This window comes from Micropterus dolomieu, linkage group LG15 (genome assembly GCF_021292245.1).
Source record: "Micropterus dolomieu isolate WLL.071019.BEF.003 ecotype Adirondacks linkage group LG15, ASM2129224v1, whole genome shotgun sequence".
NCBI lineage: Eukaryota > Metazoa > Chordata > Actinopteri > Centrarchiformes > Centrarchidae > Micropterus > Micropterus dolomieu.
This window is the reverse complement of record NC_060164.1, coordinates 11,903,999-11,927,119: the sequence shown is the minus strand read 5'-3', so window position 1 is coordinate 11,927,119 and position 23,121 is coordinate 11,903,999. Positions and strand designations below refer to the sequence as shown.

The following is a 23,121-nucleotide window of genomic DNA, read 5'->3' as shown; positions in this document are numbered from 1 at the left end:
TGTGGTTTTGGGATGATTCCTCACCGTTCGCATGATCAGGGACACCCCACGAGGCGAGATCTTGTGTGGAGGCCCAGACCGAGGGAGGTTGGCGGTGGTGTGGTGCTTCTTCCATTTCCTGATAACTGCACCGACAGTTGATCTTTTCTTTCCAAGTTGCTTTCCGATTCTCTTGTAGCCCATCCCAGCCTTGTGCAGATCAACAATCTTGTCCCTGATGTCCGTAGAAAGCTCTTTGGTCTTGCCCATGGTGGTGATGTTGGATGCTGGTTGTTTGGGTGTTGACAGGTGTCTTTTATACAGGTAACAAGGTGAGGCAGGTGTATTTGATGTAGATAATTGGTTGGGATTGGGGCTGTGTCTTAAAGAAAGACTAACTGGCTTGTAGGAGCCAGAATACTTGCTGTTTGGTAGGGGGTCATATACTTGTTTTTCCTCATCAGATGGTCATCAATTTTTATAAATTCATATGATGTGATTTTCTGGAATTTTCTTTTGGATTCTGTGTTTCACTGTTAGAATGTACATATGATTAAAATTGTAGATTGTTGCATTCTTTGTAAGTGGGCAAACCTGCAAAATCAGCAAGGGGTCAAATACTTTTTTCCCCCACTGTAACCTGTGAGTTTTAGTGAAGGAAAAATAAAGTAAATAAAAACAAGAATGATTCCAATAGGGTTCCCAGCTCTGCTGGTACTGGGTACCGCAATGCCTTGCATTCACAGGTTCCCAGCCCCACTCGGGCTTGGACCCCTAATAAACTTTATTTATAGACAAAGTGCTTCACAGAGAAACATACCACAGTGAATGATAAAATACACGAGGGGCAAATTAAAAAAAGTAAGAAATGACACAAAAATAAAACATCAGAATAAGCGGGAGAAAATGAAATGAGAATTAAAAACAATAAAATAAGCATATAAGCACATCAGATAAAATCAGGATATGCATTTCAATAAAAAGAGTTTTTAGAAGAGACTTAAAAGAAGGCACTGAATGATAGCCAGATTACCTTGGGTAGGTCGTTCCAGAGCCTCGGGGCCCTGACAGCAAAAGCTCTGTCCCCTTTAGATTTCAGCCTGGACTCCGGAAGAGACATGGCAAGATCTCAGGCTATGCAATGGCTTATTAGGAATTAAAAGATCCAAAATATAACCTGGAGCCAGGTCATGAATCAGAATCAGAAAAAGCTTTATTGCCAAGTAGTTTTTACACGTACAAGGAATTTGCTTTGGTGATAAGGTGCTGCACATAGACAAACATACAGATGACATAAATAAATGTAGAAATATATATATATATATATATATATATATATAATCTGCACAGTCTGTTGCAAGGACAAGTACTATTATTATATTACTATAATTCATCATAATATATGGTGACAGTTAATTTCATAAAAAATGATTTCTGCGTAAACTAACCAGTCAGGGATGTCTGTTTTTGATCTGTTGATCTGTTTTTTCCACTGAAATACCCCAAGAAATTATAGCAAATACTGTGACTGAAAAAACACATAACTACTGGATCCAGCTCATAAACATAGCATTGCTGTTAAATAGAAATCTCAGTTAGATGATGCAGGGTAGTATCCGGGCAACATTATGAGAAATGGAAACATTAGTACAGGGTAGAGCCCTGCAACAGTTTGCGTTGGGTCCCACGTGCGGGATCCCAATCCAGTCCTCGCATGGTGTCATTAGCTATGAAAATAATCCATTAAATGAGAGACACATTTTTCAAGTGTACGTTAAATCAATAATCTCATGTCCATATGCACGTCTTGTCCATCATTCGTTACTTGATTTTGGGAAAAAAGTGCAAATCCTCTGTAGCTTTTTTGGGCTGAATCAGCAGGATTTGAACAATGCTGATGAGCTCATTAACTGCCTTTCATAGATAATAAAACTTGGTGTGGTTGGTCTTGGTGATTCTCAAACTAAATTATTTTGAGGTTCTGAAATATCCATACTGTACTCTATTCAGCCTGCTTTGTACACACAGATATTTGTGTTTACAGTGTCTGTGTGTGTAGCTGACTCTTATCCCGAGTTGTACAAAGTGATGGGGAAACACACGAAGCCCTAAGATTCCAATACCACTAGACAAACCTGCCACCTAGAAATGGCCTTGGCTTCAGTTCAGCGGCCCTTGTAAAGCTCTTGTGTAGAATAATTTTTAAAATGTAAATATTTGAACACACAACAGTTCTTAATCCCTTTTTGGCATTTTTATGTCTATTCTGCTGCATTTCCATGATGAATGCTGATTGCTGTTGTCTTGCAGTATTGTTTGGAAGTCACACCAAACGGTGTCTGTGTTTTTCTGCAGTGTCTCCAGGTGGATAGCTGGGGCGTACTGAAGACTCGCACAGCTGCCTCGTTCTGCACTCAAGCTGAAGAGCCTGCAAAGCCAGTGAAAAAGACAAAGCCTGCAAGCAGGAGTAAGGCCTTTTCATTCTGTTCACTTTATTAAGTTTGAAATGTAGGGTTTCAAGTGTTGCTGACTGGTTGCTATTGTGTATTAGAGGGTGACACGGGAGTGGATTTTTACTCCTGTCCCATCCCAGAGGAATGCCCACCGTCCCATCTTGTTCTCTTTAAAAATAATCTGAAATTATATCATTCATATTAGAACTGTATATTAATATATGAAAACTGCCCTATGATTTCTGTCCTGCCCGCTCCCGTGGACTTTTCCCCTATCTTGTCCCTTTGTGTTGATTCCAAAGTTTAACGTGTAACACTTTTCTCACAGTGCAGGAAACGTGCCATAAGGTCTAAAGTCTGCTTTCTCTTACAGTCATCCATTCCATCCAGAATCATTCACTGTTAAAATTACATTTTTAGCACTGTTGTGTTGCTGAATTGTAAATATAAATACTATGACAGTATTAACAAGGTTAATGGTAAGTTAAGATTGAATATTGTGTTGAGGTACTTATATTTTCCTATTTCTGTGCAGTTTTTGCAAGCTTAAATGGTGCAAGATAAAGTTGTAGGGCATTTATTCCCATTTGGAAGTCATACCACTTTACTTTAAATGTGTGTTAGTCTGTAACCACTCTTGTCCCATTTACCATTTTCCTTAACAGCAGATGTTCAGGATGAGAGAGCAACCTTGCTAGCCTACAAGACCACAGTTGCCTTCCCAGTTAGACTTTCAGAGCCTGGAGTTTTCCCAATACAGTCTGCAGGTGTAACTGATCCAGTGGCCAGCCCCACTGCCACTGCAGAAGCAGTTGTAGCTGCAGAAGCTACAGCATCTGTTATTGCTGCCAGTGGACCAGCTATAGCTGCGCCAGAGGCAGCAGGAGCTTCAGCTCCTGATCCAGATGTTGCTCAGGTTATCGCTGACACAGCTCCACCTGTAGTTGACGCAGCTCCCCCAGCTGCTGAGCCCCTGGTTGAAGCAAGCAGCAAAACCTCAGCACCAGACAACACTGCAGTTGCAGCCTCTGTCATCGACAATGCAGTCCCAGACACAGCCTCCTCTGAGCCTGGTGATCCAGCACCTGACGGATCATCCTCATCGTCGTCCAGCGACTCCAGTTCTGACTCAGACTCTGAGGACGAGAACGAGAAGGCAGAATCCCGTGTGAAGGAAAAAGCAGAAGTCCAGGAGGTCACATCAGAAGTGAAGGAAGACACTAAGGAATCGAAGAAGGAAGCTACTAACACACCTGCTGCTGAGGCCGTAGAGGAGGCTGCAGCAACAGCTCAAGCTACCCTGGAGGCACCCAGTGTTAGCTCTGAGGAGTTAGTAGACTCTGCTCCTGATATCTGCACTGCCACCGAAGACACACCGGAGGGCACTGTGACCAGCTCAGAAGTTTCAGCTGAACATGTAATACAAGATGTCGTACCCCCTGCTATCCCTGATGACGAAGTCGGAACTCAACCTGAAATTGTGACCATGCGTAAAATTCCTGTAGAAACCTCAGATCCTGCCTCTGCTGCTACCCCCTCAGAAGTAGCAGTGGAGCCTGTAGAAGCTGGAGCTGCCTCTGTAGAATCCTCCATAAAAGGTGCTGAAGTTGTCACTGTAGAAGCTGCTGAAGCCCCCGCAGAAGCTGCTGAAGCTGCCCGGGCTGAGATGGCTGCTGAGGCTGTAGCTGAAGCTTCTGCCCTTGTGGAGAGTGCAAAGAAGCTGATGGACCCTTCCCCAGTCAAAGCTGAAGCAGCAGGAGAGGAACTGCAGACGGAGGCCCCAGCTGAACTATCTGAGGGTACACACTACACCACGCTATTCCCCAAATCTCTACCTCTACCTTTCTTCTTTGTGGATCCCACAGACCATACTTTTCTCTCTGTCCCTTATAACACATTCTGTGTACTGTTAAGGTGTTAACCAGGCATCAGCTGCTGCACGTACAATAGCTGCTGCTGTTTTCAGGGCTTTTTTAGTATCACCTATTTTTTGCTTCTGCTCCATCACTGTGACGCATATCGAGGACGAGTGAATAAAACCAGAAGCCCAGTAAATAAAGCCATTAAATGTCCCCAAAATAATATAAAAAAATAAATGTAGGCATTAATATATATATATTTATATATATTTATAAATTTGATATAAATTGATGTTGCTGTTTTATTTTGCTTTTGTATTTTTTTATCTTTGAAACAATCCCCCCAATTTATTTACTTTCTCATTTCACATTCTATTTATTCATTTTTAAATGTATTTGAATGATTTATGTATTTTCTATATGCATTTTTGCCCAAACAGTTAAAAAATTAGTATTACAACTCCCCTCTGCTACATAGCAGACAATAACAGATGGAGTTATATTAATATATTTATATTTATGCATTTCACTATGCAAATGAGGGGCCTGTCATTCAAGGTGTGTCATGTGGTCTACGTTTCACCTTGGTTGATGGACATCACAGAGCATGGATCGACTTTACATGCCTTGCTTCCACACACTGTGGCCAGTGCCGCTGAGACAGGCAGACAGATAGGCTCACCACTGTCGTCTCGAGATGATTACAAGAAAGTCCGTAAATCACTGAACCTGCCTGTCTGCCTGTCTGTCTGCCTGCGTGCATATATGTATGCATTTTGGATGCATTTAATGACATATTGATTTTTTATTCATTTGTTTTTGATTTGGCAGTTTGGGTCCTCCACTGATGTCTGACCTCTCATTGCTTTGGTTTTCAGTGTGCTTGTTGTCCATGATGTTGTCCATCCGACCTGAATGTAGTGTATGTGTAGATTAACTATGCTTGCGGGGCTTTTGGTGCATTCCTTCTCCTTTTCTACAACATTGCATTTGCTTCTGCAAATTGAAGTTTAGACATGTCTATCTTTGAACTACATACACAACTATATTTTTGTGTATAATGAGGTGATATTGCATGCTGCATACTGTGACTAATCCTGTTCATGTTTCGGCCTTCTTCCCCTCCATTTGTGACTCAGGAATATACCATATGTAGACAGTTGATCTCTGCCTACATTAAAACGACACGCACATCTAGTGGCTGTTCAGGTGCACTGGGCATGCGCGTGCCGGTGTAAACATGAAGCTGATGCTGTATTCCGTAGTTACAGAAGATTTGGCGAAAGAATACAGTAATGCAGACGACGAATCAGGCCAGATTTTTTTGCATGCACCAATAACGAGCTGGGACTGTTACTGAATGTAGCACGGGAGTGTGGTGGCAGAAAACAGACTGGGAGTTGTCGCAAAGTAAACATGACATGCACAGCACAAGTGTAGGCAGATATGGTCATTTGCATTTTAATAAAAAATGTTGATTAATGGAAAAAAATGTGTTGTTAAATGTGTTTTTTCTCTGGGCACCGGTATCTGCTTTGCATGACTTATGAGACCCAATCAGAGAGCCAAGTGTGAGCATCTGCGTCATCGTTTCTGAAGTCCTCCGTTTTTGCCAGTCAAGATCTCCATTTTAAAACGAAAGAGCAGTAGTGTGGATGGGGCCAGAGTTAAAAAAAAAAAAAAAATAGTGTCCTGTCCCAGTCACGAATGAAAAATCAGAAAATAGTGATTATTCAGATTACAAATGCATATTTATATATAATAAATGGTGATTCCCGTCCCACCCCGCTCTTGTTGTCTTGTCCTGTCACAGTCCCATGATAAAAAGTGAAGTTGACTCGCAGACTGCGGGAATCCCACAATACTGTATATCACACTGATGAGCAGCTACCAACCAATGGAGCTCACAGATAAAAATCCTAAACATTCCTGTACCTACAGCGCTTGAAGCAACTTTTTTGCCCAATGCTTCTGTGACCAAATGGGTAATTCTGCTTCTAGAAACAACCCCCTCCTCTCCCTGGTCATTAATTTCAACTCTTGTTAATTTCTTTCTTTATTTTAACTTCTTCACCTGAAAGCCTTTGGGATAATGTTGTTGATTAATGGGAAAAATGTAAATGTATTGTTAAATGTGTTTCTCTGATTGTGAATGTGTAAGATTTTTTCTTTGTCTTATATGCTCTTTATATCCTTACTGTCACAGCATGCTTAGGGGTTTTCCGGACAGATTTAGATATAAAAATAAATTGGTATTTGAAGAATATTATGCACCTCTGTTTAGTCAAAAACATCAATTCTGTATTTCCAACATGATTTTTATTTTGACTTAAAATTTATTTCATGTGTGTCTCTGCCTGTATTATTATTTCTCCAGTTTGGGCTGTCTTTACTGTTTGCAGGCACATTTACCTTCACATGCTTTCCTCCCACAAACATCATCCTTGAGGTTTTTCACACCAGTGTGTTTCCACACTCTGTTGGGGGTAATGTGGCCTGCTGCCATAGGAAATGCCCCACCATAAACTACCTTTTGTCAGCATGTGTGACTATGTAAATGTGCTGTCCCTTCAAAATCTTTTAAAATATTTACATAGCAAGTCACATTTTTTTTTTCAAAGTATGCCTAGAAACAGAAATGGAAATGCCTAGATCGAGACTCAGCTTTTTGTTGCTTCAAAATCAATAACAGTAAGGAGGACATAGGATTAGACTCAGTATTTCATTTGCCTAACCTTGTGCTATTTATCTTTTAATGCATGCAGGAAGATTTGTATTCATCTTTGTACCAGACTTGGCTTTCTAAAATGCTTTTTGTTTCTTCCCCTCTTTCTGCAGAGTCTGCAGCAGCAGCCCCTCCGGAACCTGAGGAGCATTTTGACAACAGCACTTATAAAAACTACCAGCACCACAACTACAACCCCTATACGTTTGCAGACCTGGATGTGGAGATGGCCAAGTTTCGTCTCCCTCAGCCCTCCTCCATCAGACACTAGAGGGTTTGGCTTGGCTGCAAACCTTTATATTGCTTCAAGAAAATGGTGTTGGTCCCTCTTTATGTATGATCATCCTCCCACCTGTCAGACTTGCATGAAATGATGCTGTTAAATGTTATTAAAGTACACAAATGAAAAGTCTGTATTTGTCTGTCATTCTGTTTTGTCTTATATAAAGGAATAGGCATATAAAGGGAAATGCTATGATATAACAATTTCATGCTACTTTTCTGCCTTGGGGGGATCATTTGAATAGAACTGAATGTACAAGTGGTTTATCTGTGTTTCTATTATTCTAGTTATATGCTATTTTTTCAGGAGAAAACCACCAGAATCTGTCGTCAGGTTTGTGTATTAGTGTGTATATTATGCCAGAATTTGTATTAAGTCGTGTAAAACGGAAAATATACATAGGAATTTATGTGTAAATGAGGGATGTCAAGTAAAAAACCCAGCAGGTTTCAGAGGGACTCTCAGGCGGCAAGGACGTCATATCTCCGCCCATCTCATAAATATTCATGAGGCAAGCGCCCCTGCGTGCCCTTACGCGATGACGCAAAGCGACAACTGCGGGTCCCGATTGCTGCAGCCGCTTGTCAGTGTGACGAAGATTGGCACTCAGGTAAGCTGTCACTCAAAATCCCTCTTTTTCCGTTCCCTATCAATCAAACAATCTGGGCCTCACGCAAAAATGCCCCGGGGCGAGGAGCGCGGACCTAGTTAGGGCAGCGGAGGGTGTTTTTGGAAGGGAAGCAGAAGCAACAGAGCTCCGGGAAGAATAAAAAAATCTGTATACAAGCCGAGGGGGGGGGGTGTAAAAAAAAATATGTCGGCGTTTTGGGGGCAGAGGAGGATTGTGGAAAGGCTAAGGGCGAGAGCTAGAAACGAGGCCCGACAGTTGTAACGTTAGCGCGGAGGGGAGGGGAAGGAGAGGGCAGCTGTCCCCGCTTGATTGATTGACTGATGTGGGACGGATTTTAAGGATCAACCGGGCTAGCCTGGTGTGCATCCAGTGCGTCTTAATATCATTGCAGTCGAATTACTCTAACGTTACACAGCTGAAAAGAAATGCATATGCATTAAATTAAAAAAAACGCTAAAGCGATCGAAGCTGTCTTGGTGTTTGGCCAAACGGATGGCTTTGTATCAGTCCGCAGCTAACGTTTGGTGTCTATTTTTTTTTTTTTCACCTGGCTAGCTATGCTAGCTTGTTTTTTTGGCAGTTATTCCCTTGCTAAATATGGCGCTTTGCATTTTGGCTGCATCATACCAGCATAAGAAACAATTTTAAGTAAACAGTTAGCTGCCTTGCTAACGTTCGCTGTGGCTCGGCAAGACAGTTTGTCTTTCGGGTTAACCCCAGATTGGGCTCACGAGCTAACGAACGTTACAGGCTAGCTAAATATTGTGGGAAAACAAAGCTTAGCTACTCCAGCCGAGCTGCTTTGTTGGCGAATAACACTAACGGCATTTCACTTAGTTAACGTTAGAGGATAGTTGGCTGACGTTATGCCAAGGTCTTTCTTAAACTTTTATTTCCCCTTACCGCCACTAACGGTGTGAGCAGCTAATTCGTGGCTGAAAGCTAAGGGCATCGTGGTGGGTGTGTTAACAGCAGTTACAGGGTAACGTTCACATAAACTCGCTATTATCATAACAACAACGCACCTCAGGGTCGGTAACGTTCCATCAGTCTCAGTTTTTGGAGTGACGTGAACAGAAATATGTTGACAAGATATATTATCGCAATAAATTAGTTAACTTAGCCTTCATATAACGTAACTGTTTTTTCTGAGGGTGCCTCGATTTCGTTCTTTTGCCCAGACGTGTGTACATATACTAGCACAGAACATTTAGCATTTGAGTATTTCATGATATTTTTACTTTTCTTTTTATTACTGCTCTTGTCATACAAGCCCATGTTCATTTTTGTCTTATGTTTGAGTAAATATTTGATTCTAAGTGTTTATTAATGCTAAGGCTACTTAACATGACTTCTTTGTAGTATGAAAATAAGCTTGTTCATTCTACCTTAATCACACCAGCCCCTACACTGTTAATATTTCAATAATCTTTCATTCTGACATCATGACAGTTATTTTATTAAGAGTTTGTACCTACCCTATGGGCATCTCTTACAGGTAGTCTAACTGAATCTATGTGTATTGTGTAGGTTGGCTACCTGTCTCTACTTTCTATAATGCCCCAGTGTTTGCAGCATCTGCAGTGAACGTGATGGCAGCCCAGTCGCTTTCCATAGACAAGTACCCAAAGGGGGAGCAGCAGGTGGGTGAGGGGGAGACATTTGGTTGGGACTTCAAGGCTTACACAACCTGCTGTAACTGGCTGAACCGCAGATTTTTGGTTGTTTGCTCAAGATAATCACCCACAATAGTGAAAAAAAACACAATGTTTGTAATAATGACTCTTAAATGTTTCGGTCTACAACTTTAAATATTCTGCACTCTTTTCACATGGATCCCCCAGTTATTTTTAGTGGTGATAAGTCAGCCTGGATAGCCAAACAAAGGGAAACACTTCATGTAACACTAGAACACAGGCAATGTAAATGATATATCAGTTTTAGTAATCTGTTGGCAGAATGCTTGTCTGTGACAGGCCACCACAAATCACTGGATGAGAGACACTGATGCAGTATAAAGCCCTTTTCTGCCCAGTATTTTTGTCTGTGCTTATGTAAATTACTTTCAAAACATCTTTATTCAAGTGCCAAATTTGGGGGTGTCGAGAGCTGAGAAGGATCTATGACTAATGAGAAATGTTCCACCCCAAGCAAGTAATTATTTTTAGCTTGTTTTGAGCTCAATCTAAGTCACTGTTGGGCTCAGTCACATGGTTGGGGATGGGATTTATGCTCTTGAAGGGATCTTTGGTAGCTGGTAGACGGGCACGGTGTGAAAATGTATAAAAGAAAAGGAGAACTCTTAATCTGTGAATGTGCCTTGAGTGGAGTGTTGCAGAAGCTACGGTCACATTTTAACGTGTCCTTTTATTTGCATCAGGTGACAGTTTTATACAGTCAGGTTGAGGGCTATATTCTCAGTTGCGTTCAGATCATAACACCAGATATGGTAGTATTTAGGTCTGCATTGCAATTGTAACACAGCAATTTCAGGTGACTGGAGGTCATGAAAGTGTCCACCAGAGATGCATAACAAGTCATTTTTTGGGTCAAAAGTATTATGTCTAAGTGGAATCACAAGAAGACTTTCAAGATCTGGTAACGCTAAACATGACTATCAGTACCCTTGTGCCATGTTGTTGATAACCGTAAACAAGTCTTCACAGTCATTACATTTTTTTGAATCCAATCTCATATGAAGGCACATAGTTTTTGTAAAGTGGTTTTCAGACTATGTCCTCATGACTTTCTAAAAGATTCATATTGAAGCAATGTTCTGTGTTAAACTTTGCCCTGCGGCTTCTCTTGGTCTTCACATAACGTCTTTGTCTCTCATTCTCTGCCTTTCTCTTCACCTCTTCTGTTAGTTTGTGTCTCTCGTTCTGTTTCTGTCACTCTTGTTTTCTTTTTCTCACTTCTCTGTTTTCTCTCTTTCTACAGATGCACAGTGTGGTAAAGGTAGACAGCGATTCGGAGCAGAAGTTTATTGACGAGACGTTGGCAGAGGCGCCCAGCCCAGCACCCACAGAGCCGCAGACACCCATGGACGCAGACAAAGCTTCCATATATCGGTATAGTTCATTTTGCATGTGTGTTTGTGAGAGCGAACCAGAACACCACCCTATTCCTAAATCTTTGTTCTTACCTTTCTCTGTCTTCACTTCACAGATTGGCCAGAAACTAAGCCATTGATAGGAAATGTCATATGGTGTATTTGAAGCCCCCTCCCCTTTGTTCATGTGACTTTCACATTGCTCTCTGGCATTTGAAATGTGAAAGGGTGTGTTAACACCTACTGCTGATGTTTTTGTTGTCTTAACTAATATTGTGGAATGTTTTCTTGCATTTTTGTTATGTTCAACAAGCCCACAGTCTAATAAATGGTGTGCAAACAAGTCATATGTTCTCACAAAAAGTTTATATATATATATATATATACACATTTTTAGTAATCTGTCAATGTGCAGATAGTTCTGTTATCTTATGTTCATAATAGATGTACAGTAGATGAAGAAAAATATGTGCAGTAACAGCAGTTTGCCTTCACTTCATTTTGACAAGCTGTCAGCATTTGTTTTCATATACCCATAACACCTTTTGTTATTTATTTTGCATTGTGGAAGCCACACTCCCACATCACTGGGGAGAAAGTAATATGTCCTTTTGAAATGAGCGTGCAGTTTATCAACTTTTCCTGTCCTTTGTGTGTGTGTGTGTGTGTGTGGGCACACCTTTCACAGCCATCCCCTGTTCCCTCTCTTGGCCCTGCTGTTTGAGAAGTGTGAACAGTCCACGCTTAGCTCTGATTGCATCACCTCTGCAAGCTTTGACGTGGACATTGAGAACTTTGTGCGCAATCAGGAAAAGGAGGGCAAACCCTTCTTCAGCGAGGACCCTGAACTTGACAACTTGGTGAGATACTTCTGCATGTCAGGGGTAGATATTCTCAGATTTTTGTTTTGTTTGTTTTTCTTTTCCCTCAAGCATTTTGGTGAAATGGCCCTGTTAGACACTGCTCAGGCCTACAAACCACTTAAAGTATTTTAACTTTCTCAGCAGGGAGCTACATATTTGGAGTGCATTTATCTGGCAGCATAAACAGACTTTTTCAAAAAGAACAGCATCTTCTAATTGTTGACCTTTGGAGAGGTTACTCTTATTATAAAACATGTTTCTCTCCTTTTCTCCCTTCAGTGGAGAAAGGAAGGGAAACATGTTTTGTCTTGACATAGACAACATAGATTTTGTTCCAGGTTTTAAAATGGAATGAGTTGAACTGACTCAGTGGGGAAAAATGTGTCATCAAGCGAAGCTTCACATTTGGGGGCTAATAATGTAAGCAGAAACACAGTTTGGTTCTGAGGTATTTGACAAAACCAAAACAGGGATGTGTAAGGTATTTCACAGAAATAGAAAATAGAACCCCCAGCTCGCTCACACACTAACTAGTCAATGACCTTTAACCCTGGCAGCACTGTGAGATGCAGTCGTGTCCGCTGCTTACCTGTTACCAATTATTTAGAATACACTACCATCTCAGAATGATTCGATGCGACAGTCCGTGTCACTGAGCTGTTGAATCGGACTTTGTGTTTTATCTCGGGTGGTTAACTGTTTGTGCTGTGCCTGACCCTGACCTCCCTCAAGGGAGCAAGTTGAAATTCCCTCAGCCGACCAAGAGCGACGGAAATGCCAAAAGAATATGGCATAGATATTTTTTAACCTGTAGTAATTACTTGTATGTTTGGTGTTTGAGCTTTTGCTCTTCATGGTCAAATCATTCTCTGATGCATCCTATAATAACACTTACCTAAGACTAACACAGGGTATCTGCAGGTCTTGTGACAGTTGATTATGTGTGCAGGAGGCAGTTGAATCCCCTTTTTGTGGCGTTTCAGTCAATACCAACAGTTTAAGTGTCTATCCTCAACATCAGACAATCGAAAGGACAAACATTTATTTTGAGAGAGACAATTTCCCTGCTGTGATCTTTCTTTTTTTTTTTTTAATATACCTCTGACCTGTAGATGGTGAAAGCCATCCAGGTGCTGCGGATCCACCTGCTGGAGTTGGAGAAGGTGAGTGACCTGTGTAAGGACTTCTGCAGCCGCTACATTGCCTGCCTCAAGACCAAGATGAACAGCGAGACTCTGCTGAGTGGAGAGCCGGGAAGCCCGTACTCCCCCATACAAGGCCAGGCCCAGAGCTTCTCACCCACCAAGACTCAGGTATGGCCTGTAGGTGGAATGTACACATCATCACCACCACCACCACTGGGTGCAAGAAACAAAGTCTGAAAGTCTTACACAAAACACTGACAATGTTGTTGTTAATGTCAGTATGCTTTAAAATTAGGTTAAAAGAGCCATCAACATGAAAAAATACTTCTTTGACTCATATGCAGACCCCCAGCTCTATCTCGGGTACCATCAGTCCCCAAGGTCAAATCATGGTGCCGGCATCAGCACTGCAGCAAGGGAATGTTACTGTGACAGCCGTCAACCCCACCCAGGTGGTTGCAGGTATGTCACCATGGCATACATCCCCTCCCTCAGGTATTGTACTGTTGTGACTGCAGCTGATATATTGTCATGTACCAGTGGGACTCTGTTTAAAGCTTTCTTTGCAACCTGCACTCTACAGCACAGCAGATTATATTGTGTGTGTCGGTGTGCGTTTGTTTTTAATTCAAGGTGGCACAGTGTACCAGCCTGTTACAGTCGTCACTCCTCAGGGCCAGGTGGTAACACAGGCTCTTTCTCCTGGGACAATACGCGTCCAAAACAATCAGGTAGTACATCTGTGTGATTGCTCTGAACATGTTGACAAGCTTTGTGACTGTGAGGCACTATTCCTTCTTCAGCATCTTCTGTTTGGAAAAAGCATTTTGTGATTTCAAATACTGTATGTTAGTAAGCAAACATAGTTATTCTTGTGAAAAACCATTGACCCCCCACAACAATTTACAATAGAGAAACAGCAAGACATGGCATGATGTTCGTGCTGTGATCATGTGTACAGTAATGTGTAATTCTGAATGATTAGAAATTCAAAGGAAATTGGAAGGATACGCACTCACACTAAAGCCAACCATTGTTTGCAGTTTATTCAAAGTTAAAATTTTTAATTTAGATTCACATTGTATGGAAAGGGTTGGACTATGAACATGTGTTGTTAGTGAGAAACGCATAGAAAGGTGGCTAAATAAATGTCTGTTTACTCAGCTCCAGCTGCAATTCCACCAGGACCTGAACCTCTTTAATCACGATGACAACTCAACCAAGAACAAACGTGGCGTCTTACCCAAACACGCCACCAATGTCATGCGGTCGTGGCTCTTTCAACACATTGGGGTGAGTCTGTGTGCATTAAGTCTTTGCCTTTGTAACACTTCAGTCCTTAAACACGCTGAAGCATTTCTTTCCCGTTCTCTTCTATAGCACCCATATCCAACAGAGGATGAAAAGAAACAGATTGCCACTCAGACAAACTTGACACTGCTGCAGGTCAACAACTGGTGAGTTTTGGTGGCCCACAAAAACACAATCCAATACCATGAAACGGCACCATCCCAAGTTTGTATTGGCTAGGGACACTTCTCATGTTATTTTTCTCCCTACTGTGGAAAACTGTCAGCTGGATGTCTGTCATGCCCACAGCACCTGAAGAGATGAGTTAACCTGCTGTCTTTTAAAGTCACTGATTAAACAATTTCTTCTTCTACTTGTCGCATTTCATCCTTAACAAGAAAAACGCAACTCACTTTAGTTTGACTAATAATTTTCTAAGCTGAAAGTAAAACTTCTTTTTAATGGATAACAAATCAGACTGGGACACTCCATCCAGTGTGTGGTGTAGACCTCAGGACCACGGAGAACAGATTTCTTTGTAGAGCCACGTTGCTAAACAAGAGTTAAATATACAGTAGCTACAAGACCCATTCAGGGTTGAGCCACGGTCTTGATCATACAAAACAAGTCTGTCTGCGACTAACAACAAAAGCACACATTTGAGCCATTACCGTCACAGATGGAGGAAAAAGAGACCTAAGTTGTCTTGTCTTCAGGTTTATAAATGCACGGAGGCGGATCCTACAGCCTATGTTGGACGCCAGCTCCTCTGAGACACCAAAAGCCAAGAAGAAGACCCCTCAAAACCGACCGCTGCAGCGCTTCTGGCCGGACTCCATTGCTGCCGGGGGAGGCACTCACCAGCAGGTTACCATGCCAGACGGTATGCCACAGTGTTTTCAATATACAGTTTGTATTAAAGTTAAATAGAAACGAAACATTAAATAATAATGAAAGGGTCTTTTATCCTTACCTTAAATGATTTACGATTACAACCGATCATAATCTCCCACCCCACCGGACCCTCAATGCTAATTGTTCAAAAACATAGTCGGAGTGGCGATCAGGAGTAACGGGATTAACCCGGTTGGCCGGTCGCTCTGTGGCCACTTGAACAGCCCCGTTCCTGAAAAACAAGAGCGAGATGCACCGCCAGTGGCTGAATCGATGGGTTTGGCTAACGTTAGCTGGCTATTTAGCTAAATTGGTGACTTTTATTGAAACATATTCAACTTTTCATAAAGCTGATACTCTCATCAATGTCACACACATCACAGCCTGGATGGAGCGGGTTTAAAAAAAAGTTTGTGCTGCAACTAGGGCTAGTATGTTAGGACTCATGCGGTATTATCGCATCTTCCATTAATGAAGTAATTTGGTGCTATATAGCATAGTAAGAGTGTCTGTGCCCTCACTGCGCAGTGAGCCGCTAACAGCAGCTTTATGGTCGGAGCAAGCTAGCTGCTGCGTGCTAGTCAACAACATTGCCAAGCAAAATCCTTTTTGTAGTTTGACCGTGTCTTTTTCACACGTAGCTTTATCATTACCTTCAGGGCAGGTATATCAAGTGAATTTACATACCGCAGCAACACACACACACGCCACTGTGGTAACATAACTAAATTTCAACAGAAAGCAACTTAAAAAACAACTGCAGGCATCCAACACACTACGCTCGTTTGTTAGTGAGCTTCAAGTGAGGCTTACCGTTCAGTTTCTCTTGACTGTCCCTCAGGATTACAACGTTAGTCCAACATCCCCGAGCCTGCTTGCCACATTAGCAGCGCAATATGCTAACGTAAAGTTAGCTAACTTTTAAAATCAACAGAAAAACATGACAAGACTTGCATCTTCCAAGTTTGAAGTCGGGTCACGTCCATGGCGATCCATCCTTGAATCATTACAGAGCTCGATACGGTTGTGGAACTTTTGAAGCACTCATTTATTAATTTAACAAGCCCTGTGTGTACAGTGTACAGTATGAACATTGCGGTTGTTTCACTGATTGCCATCCTCCGCGGTAGGCTTGACCAAAAGTATTTCAATTTTATCGCAACAGCCCTAGCTGCAACAAACTTTATAAATGTTGAACTCATTGTTCTGCATAAATGGGTATGATTACTGACAAGTTAGTAGCCTGCCTAAAGTCAACAACCCCAGACTGAAACAGCTGTAATTTGAATTAATATTATACTAGTGATAAGTTATATATTATTATATGAAGTTATATTCAATATAGTAACATAATGAAAATATTAATATCAAACTTACAGTTTACTTTTAAATTAACAAAATACTTTTAATTTAGTGTTATAATATTATACTAATACAGTCATTTAGAGTAGTTCCTCCTCCAGGTTGTGCCTGTGCTGCATCGCCTACACTACTTATGTCATTCATCACTCCGTTTATTCTCTTCATCTTTGTTCCCTCCTGGCCTGTTTGAATTTTGTTGTATTGATCAAGTGGTTGATGAAAGTTGTCACACATATCTTTGCAGGCAAGCTCACATTATCTAGTTTAAACCAACTAAAACACAAAATTACACTGTTTCACATGATTTGCTGTAATGTTGCGTACATAAACGTCATAGCTTATGTAAGACAGTGAAATCTGACCAGTCCTTCACATAGAGAACAGTTGGCCCATATAGGCTGTTATTGGTAACTGAGAGAGTTGGAGAATGCCTCAAGTTTTAGATGGCGTTACAACCTGATGACATATAGGCAATAAATATGTTATAAATATATTTAAATTCCTTTTAAAAACTCAAATGTCCCTTTTTAAAGGTGTGTGGCTGATTTAATCGGTTACAGTATAAAGTGGCATGGCAGTCTTACAATATGTTGAAAAGGTCTTTAAAAAGGTATTGAATTTTACTTCAGGATTCCTGTGTATATACCCTGTTTTAAAGTGTCTGAGAAAGACGCCAAACTCGTCGTTTGCAGACACTGTTCAGCTGAATTGTCTCCTAGCACATCCACTCCGTCTGTGGCTGACTTGTTAGAAAAAGGAACAAACGGTCTGACCCACTTTGAGTGTTCCTGTCACTCATTTGTGAGAAGGCGTTTAAGCTAGCCGCACCTAAATTAGGAGTGCACAGGTATTCAAGCCTTTATGGTAAACCCACTGAAACAGAACAGTGCGAGCTGACGGGCAGGTTAGCGACTCAGTGAGCACAGCCTCGCCATTGAAAAAGGGCAACACAGGCAGATCTGGCTGCCCAGAGAGCAGAGGCTGTGCTCACACCGCTGTCTGGGGTATGTAGAGACTGAGCTGCACTTCTTAACCCAAATAACCAAATATGTTGAAATTAGAGAATCTTCATTCAGTAAATTCAGCTCAATCCTCCCTGAGTTTTAAAACTACACAAATGAAGAAAAACTACCGCACATTCTGGGAGAGAACAAAGATTTGGCCAGTAAGGCAGCAAAATATGTAGCCGCCTTCCACAACCTGAGGGATGGCCGGTGAAGGCACAAACTCCTTCTGTTTGGAATCATGATGTCAACTGTCTTATTCTGTTTCATTTCAGTTCTGTTCAACTTGATCAATCTGCTTTGATGTGTGTATGTATGTGGCTTTGGCAATAATGTCAAAATTAATGCCAAAAAAGCTTTATTGAATTGAGAGAGGGAGCTGACCTGATATTGATTGTTTGTTTATTCAAAAAATGTTTGTTTTTTTTTTTTTTTTAAAAAGCACCACAGAAAAAAGGGCGCTTTCTCTCCAGTAAGAAAAAGGACAGGGGCTCAAGCCCTTTTTGATGTCTGTGTGCACGTGCCTGCTATTCAGTCACACTATGGCGAGCGTCAATGAAATGGCGGAGCCTTAAGACCCGCTGCAGGTTCCTGGCCAGTTACCGTTACAATACCAATGCAGAGACAGTTGTGTATAAGACGAGGACCGTGTCTGTGTGTTGGCGTTGCACCACTGTGAATGGAAAACATCCAACGTGCTAACCCACATTAAACTACATCACCCAGATGTGATCACAGAGACAAAAAACAAACCGGAACCCAACTCCTTATCCCCACTGCTTTCAAGCCAATACTATTTAATACTATATTTCAAGTAGCCTTTAGATGCAAAAACAGAATGGAATGAATAATCACTGAAGCAATTGGCATATTATATTACATTACATATCTTATCTAGCCAAGGTGTAACTAATTAACAACTCACACTGCACTAGTTTCATTTTTTATTATTGTATTTATTTTGAATTTTTGGTTTCATTGCATAAGAGTTCTTAATGCAACGAATATTGTATTAATTTTGTGTAATCAAACACAACCCAAAAAGCCATTGTGTATTAAATATGAATGAGTATTTTAATAAAATGTTTTATTAAATTCAGGTAACTTAAATTTTCTTGGGCTTAAAGTTCATACAGATTTTCCATTATATGGCAGTGAAGTTGGCATTAAATTTCATACTAGGTGGTATTAAAAAGTCTTAAATTTAACTTTGAGAATCCAGGGGGTACCCTGCAATAGCACGCTAAGATACTGATAGTGATGTCATTAGCCAGTGTAATCAGATTTAATAATAATCATTACATTTATATAGCGATTTATCATGGAAACTCAAAGCGCTTCAAAGTGAATTGGGGGGGACTCTCCTCAACTACCACCAGCTGCGTTGAGCAGCGCTGTTGACAACGAAAAACATTAGCATGGAAGCAGCGCCACTCGGCCGTACACTAGTTGCAGTGAACGCGTGAAGGTAAGTATTATTGTTATTGGAAAATGCTAGTAATGCAACTTGTTTTATTACATAGATATGTGTTGTTCAAACGTACGGCTACCTTACCGTGTAACGTTAAAGGTAGAATTAGCTTACTCTATGCTTGCTAGCTAGCATCATGCACCCGACGGGTGAAGTGACCTGCATCTATTTCTCATTAGCTAGTTTTGTCTAATTAATATAACATTATTCGCCGTACATCGGATAGTTTTTTTTTTTTTTAATTTATTCAGCGATGTGTCACTGTACAGCCCATGTATTTGCTGGAGTTTCTCAACAGTTTCTGTTTCTACCTCTAGCACTAAACAAGCAGAAGACGTCAACAGATTTAGGCTTCAGCTTGTTTTGAGGCTGTGCATCCTCTCAATCCCCGGCCTACATCATCACTAACTGAAGAAATCAGGTTAGTGACACTAAAGTTATTTTATGTCAAGACCCATACCCATCCTGTATAGCTTTAAGTTTGGAGAGGAAGTACTTACTCTATACTGTATATAGTCCCCAAAACTATTGATAGCATCATAGAGAGGTGCTGCTATTTAGTTACTGTCGGATGCAGTGGTGTAAAGCACGCCGCCACTGGACACTAGAGCAGAGGAGACGTGTTCTTTGTAGTGACGAATCACACTTCTGTCTGGCAATCTTATGGACGAGTCTGGGTTTGTTCTGGTTTCCAGGAGAAAGTTCCAACATTACTGCACACCAGTGCACAAAGCAAAGTCCATGAAGACATGGATGAGCGAGTTTGGTGTGGAGAACTTGACGAGCCTGCACAGAGTTCCGACCCCAACCCGATAGAACACCTTTGGGATGAATTAGAGCCTTCTCATCCGACATCTGTGCCTGACCTCATGAATGCGCTTCAAGAATGATCAAAAATCCCCATGGACACACTCCTGGTCCTTGTGTATAGCTGCAAAGGGGGGCAACTCATATTAAACCCTACGGATTAAGAATGGGATGTCGTTAACCTTCATAGCATGTAAAGGCAGGCAACCCAAAACTTTTGGAAATACAGTGTAGGTTTAATTGTCATATTAAAACAGAGTTGTAAAATGAAATGTAGTTTGTAACTCTCTTCTGCTACATAGCAGACAATATACACTATACAAAAGCAAATTGCAAATTGTGAGCAAATGGTAAACAGAAATACCGTAAAACTTCAATTAATAGCAGAGTCCCAAATAGCTACCTTCCCCATTTACTGGGCTGGTGCGGGAACACATTTTGACAAATAAATGCAGGTCCCGATTAAATGTCTGCTTTTTATAGAAGTTTTTTGGATGTATAAAACCTCTTAAACTCTGCGGGGTCGCCCGCTTAAGCTGCTTCTAAGCTGCTTAGATCGTTAATACAATATTAATGTTAAAACGTATGATCAATATGGATGTGCTACACATCCTTAGATTGGTTAGATTCTCCACAATTCAGTTCATTTAACGGAAACAACAAGAGCCAAAGTCTGATTCTTATAGATTTACCGGTGTAACGTGCATGGTACAAGAGATGAAAAGGAAACCGTACAGACTCCCATTACCTTTTGAAGCGCTTGTTGAGTGCAAATGTGTCCATTCCATGATTATTAATCTTTCTTTAGTTTGTAAGCATCCACCAATCAAAAGAATCAAAACAGATTTTCATAAAAATTAATCCAAGTTGTGAATCCCGTCATGTGAAGTCCATCGCTCTCTGTCTGCTAACTTCTCTTGTCCTACACCCTGTTGTTGTTTTCGTTACGTTGCTGCCTTCAAAATTAAAGCGCATAAGCCGCCTGTCAGAGCTAGATCAAATGAATGATGTGTATTTGATATTATTGGATAATTTTTATACAATATTCTGTTTGAATTAAATAAACTGTTTCATAGTAGCCTATTTCAGTTTCAGAGGAATTAAAGGCCTGTCCCATGTGGACGCCTGTCCCCAAATAAAGGCAGGGTCAATTCAGTGATTTTGGCAAATAAACGCCCGGGCTATTTACCAAAGTTTTACGGTAAACTATATTCTGTGGAGCAGTGCTGATCATGAATTTGCCTTAGAGGACACTAGCCTATGCACCACAAAAGCAGAAGTTATACTATCGCCATTATTTTTACCTATTGTTTTCTGTTCTGATTTTACTGTTATCTTAATGTCAGATCATCCAGTTTATTTAATATTTTATAGTTTTGTGTCAACTGTAAAGTGTGTCAACTGAGTAGATCATCTGAGATGAAAAGGAGTCAGCAGCCTGGGTCTCTTCTGTGTATAATAGATGTAGTTTTAATGTTACTGAGCACTTCATTGGACTTACTCATTGTAATGTCAATGAGTGAGGGGGCTTAATTATGTTGTGCTTCTCTTCATCTTGACAGTGTCCACTGCAACAGGTGGGTTGGAACACAGTATTGTGATTTATCAAATGGATCACCAATCAATGCTTTAAATTCTTTCACTGGACAAGGGTGCAAGAGTACACCTGGGGTTTTATATTACTGATATGAGGGGAATGAAATAGAACTCTGGTGTCTTGACAGTTTGTTTACACACAAAAAACGGTTATAAAAATGTAATGTGTGACATGTTGTGACTTGCACCTAATTTCTGTTTTTTTGTTTCCTCAACAGATTCAAAGTTCAAGATCCACCTTGATACTTATATGCATTGCATGTTTGATACCAACCTTCTTTTACATCTTTTTCAATTAAACTGCATTCTCTCTTTCTCTTGGGCTCATTTTATCTTTGTGATGTTAGTGAAATGGCTCTGGCAGTCCCTGTCTGAGCTGATATAGCAAAAGGGTTTTTGAGTTTCCAAGTTGTATCGTCACGCTGCCTCTTCAACTGCAAGACCCTCTAGTTTCGAGAGATGTCTGTAAAAACACTGAATGAATGCACTTTGTCTTCCTGTGTTTGTAAAAGAAACGATGGGTCCATTTTTCTCTACATGCGATGCTAGCAAAACTGGATAGGTACTGGAGCACTCTAGCAGGTGGCGATGTAGCTCATCATGTTAACGAAAGAGTGACAGATTAAGTTCCCAAGCAATACAATAGAACAGAAATTTGTGATATACAGATGTATGTAAAAGATCACAAAAAACTTTTAAGGGACAATGTTATAACAAGATGTAAATTCTCATATACAAAATTAAGGAAGACAGCGAATACTACCTCTAAAATATTGATGTTTGTGTTTTATTTATCAGAATCAGCTTTAGCACACAGCTACCAAGTAGAGCTGTGTGTTTAAGTAAAGCTTAAACATACGAGGAATTGGCTCTGGTGACTTGGCATAACAAACATAAACTTATATAATGACAAAATATAAAATATATAAAGACTATGTTAAAAATGGCAGTTATTTACATGAACATCAGATTTGTACATTAAAACTAGCTGTTTGCAGTTTCAGGGAATATGTGATTATAAAATCGCCAGATTAAAGATGCGACAGCAGGCAATTCCGATGACGCTATTGTGCAGCATAACAAATGCTGAATACGAAATGTTTATAGCAGTGGTCACTAATAGGCGGACCGCGGTCCGGATCTGGACCCAGCCTCTGTCCTCTCCGGACCGCCGACCAACAGCGGATTTATTATTGAGACTTACTACCTCGTGACGGAGCGTTTCTATTTAAACCCGCGCAGCTTTTCTAGCATTTACTGTACTGGTTTAGCGGCCCAGTAAATTCACAGACCAATCGCATGTGCTCCCTATCGGGTTGGGGTCAGGACTCTGTGCAGGCCAGTCAAGTTCTCCACCCCAAACTCGCTTGTCCATGTCTTGCACTGGTGCTCAGTCATGTTGGAACAGGAAGGGGCCTCGTCTCATGTGACGCTGCTCAGCCAATCAAATCTGTGCATTCCGATGCTTGAGAGTCCAATCCGCGAGATTCACCAGAGATGTTTTGGAAACACACGTGAATTGAGGAGATGAAAGGGGAAAGAGATTGACACATGGCTTTCAATCAAGAATGTACAGATTTTTACATGTACATTCCTCCCACGGGCAATTCAACACCAGAATATCTCATAGATCTCCAATCGTAGCTGGCAGGACAAACTAGAGCTCACGTTTCTCACTGAACAACAGAAAAGTAGGAAAGTGGTAGC

The 23,121-nt window shown here is 41.0% G+C and overlaps 3 protein-coding genes across 3 annotated transcripts in view; 2 read left to right on the top strand and 1 right to left on the bottom strand.

Annotated features, from left to right (window-relative positions):
* The window catches only part of eys (eyes shut homolog), a 276,707-nt gene that overhangs the window by 50,188 nt on the left and 203,398 nt on the right, over positions 1–23,121 (bottom strand). The window lies entirely within an intron of this gene.
* On the top strand, positions 2,335–7,428 carry LOC123984542 (NADH dehydrogenase [ubiquinone] flavoprotein 3, mitochondrial-like; the record flags this gene model as incomplete). The annotated part of the gene is given in 2 exon segments (XM_046071478.1): positions 2,335–2,446; positions 7,130–7,428. Coding segments are annotated over 2 exon segments (270 nt in total), but the record flags the coding sequence as incomplete, so codon positions are not given.
* LOC123984539 (homeobox protein PKNOX1-like) lies at positions 7,830–21,730 on the top strand. Its single transcript, XM_046071474.1, is given in 13 exon segments — positions 7,830–7,909; positions 9,461–9,573; positions 10,871–11,001; positions 11,671–11,842; positions 12,958–13,158; positions 13,335–13,452; positions 13,624–13,721; positions 14,155–14,283; positions 14,371–14,447; positions 14,997–15,066; positions 15,068–15,163; positions 21,381–21,395; positions 21,633–21,730. Coding segments are annotated over 12 exon segments (1,239 nt in total). The 5' UTR covers positions 7,830–7,909; positions 9,461–9,522; the 3' UTR covers positions 21,714–21,730.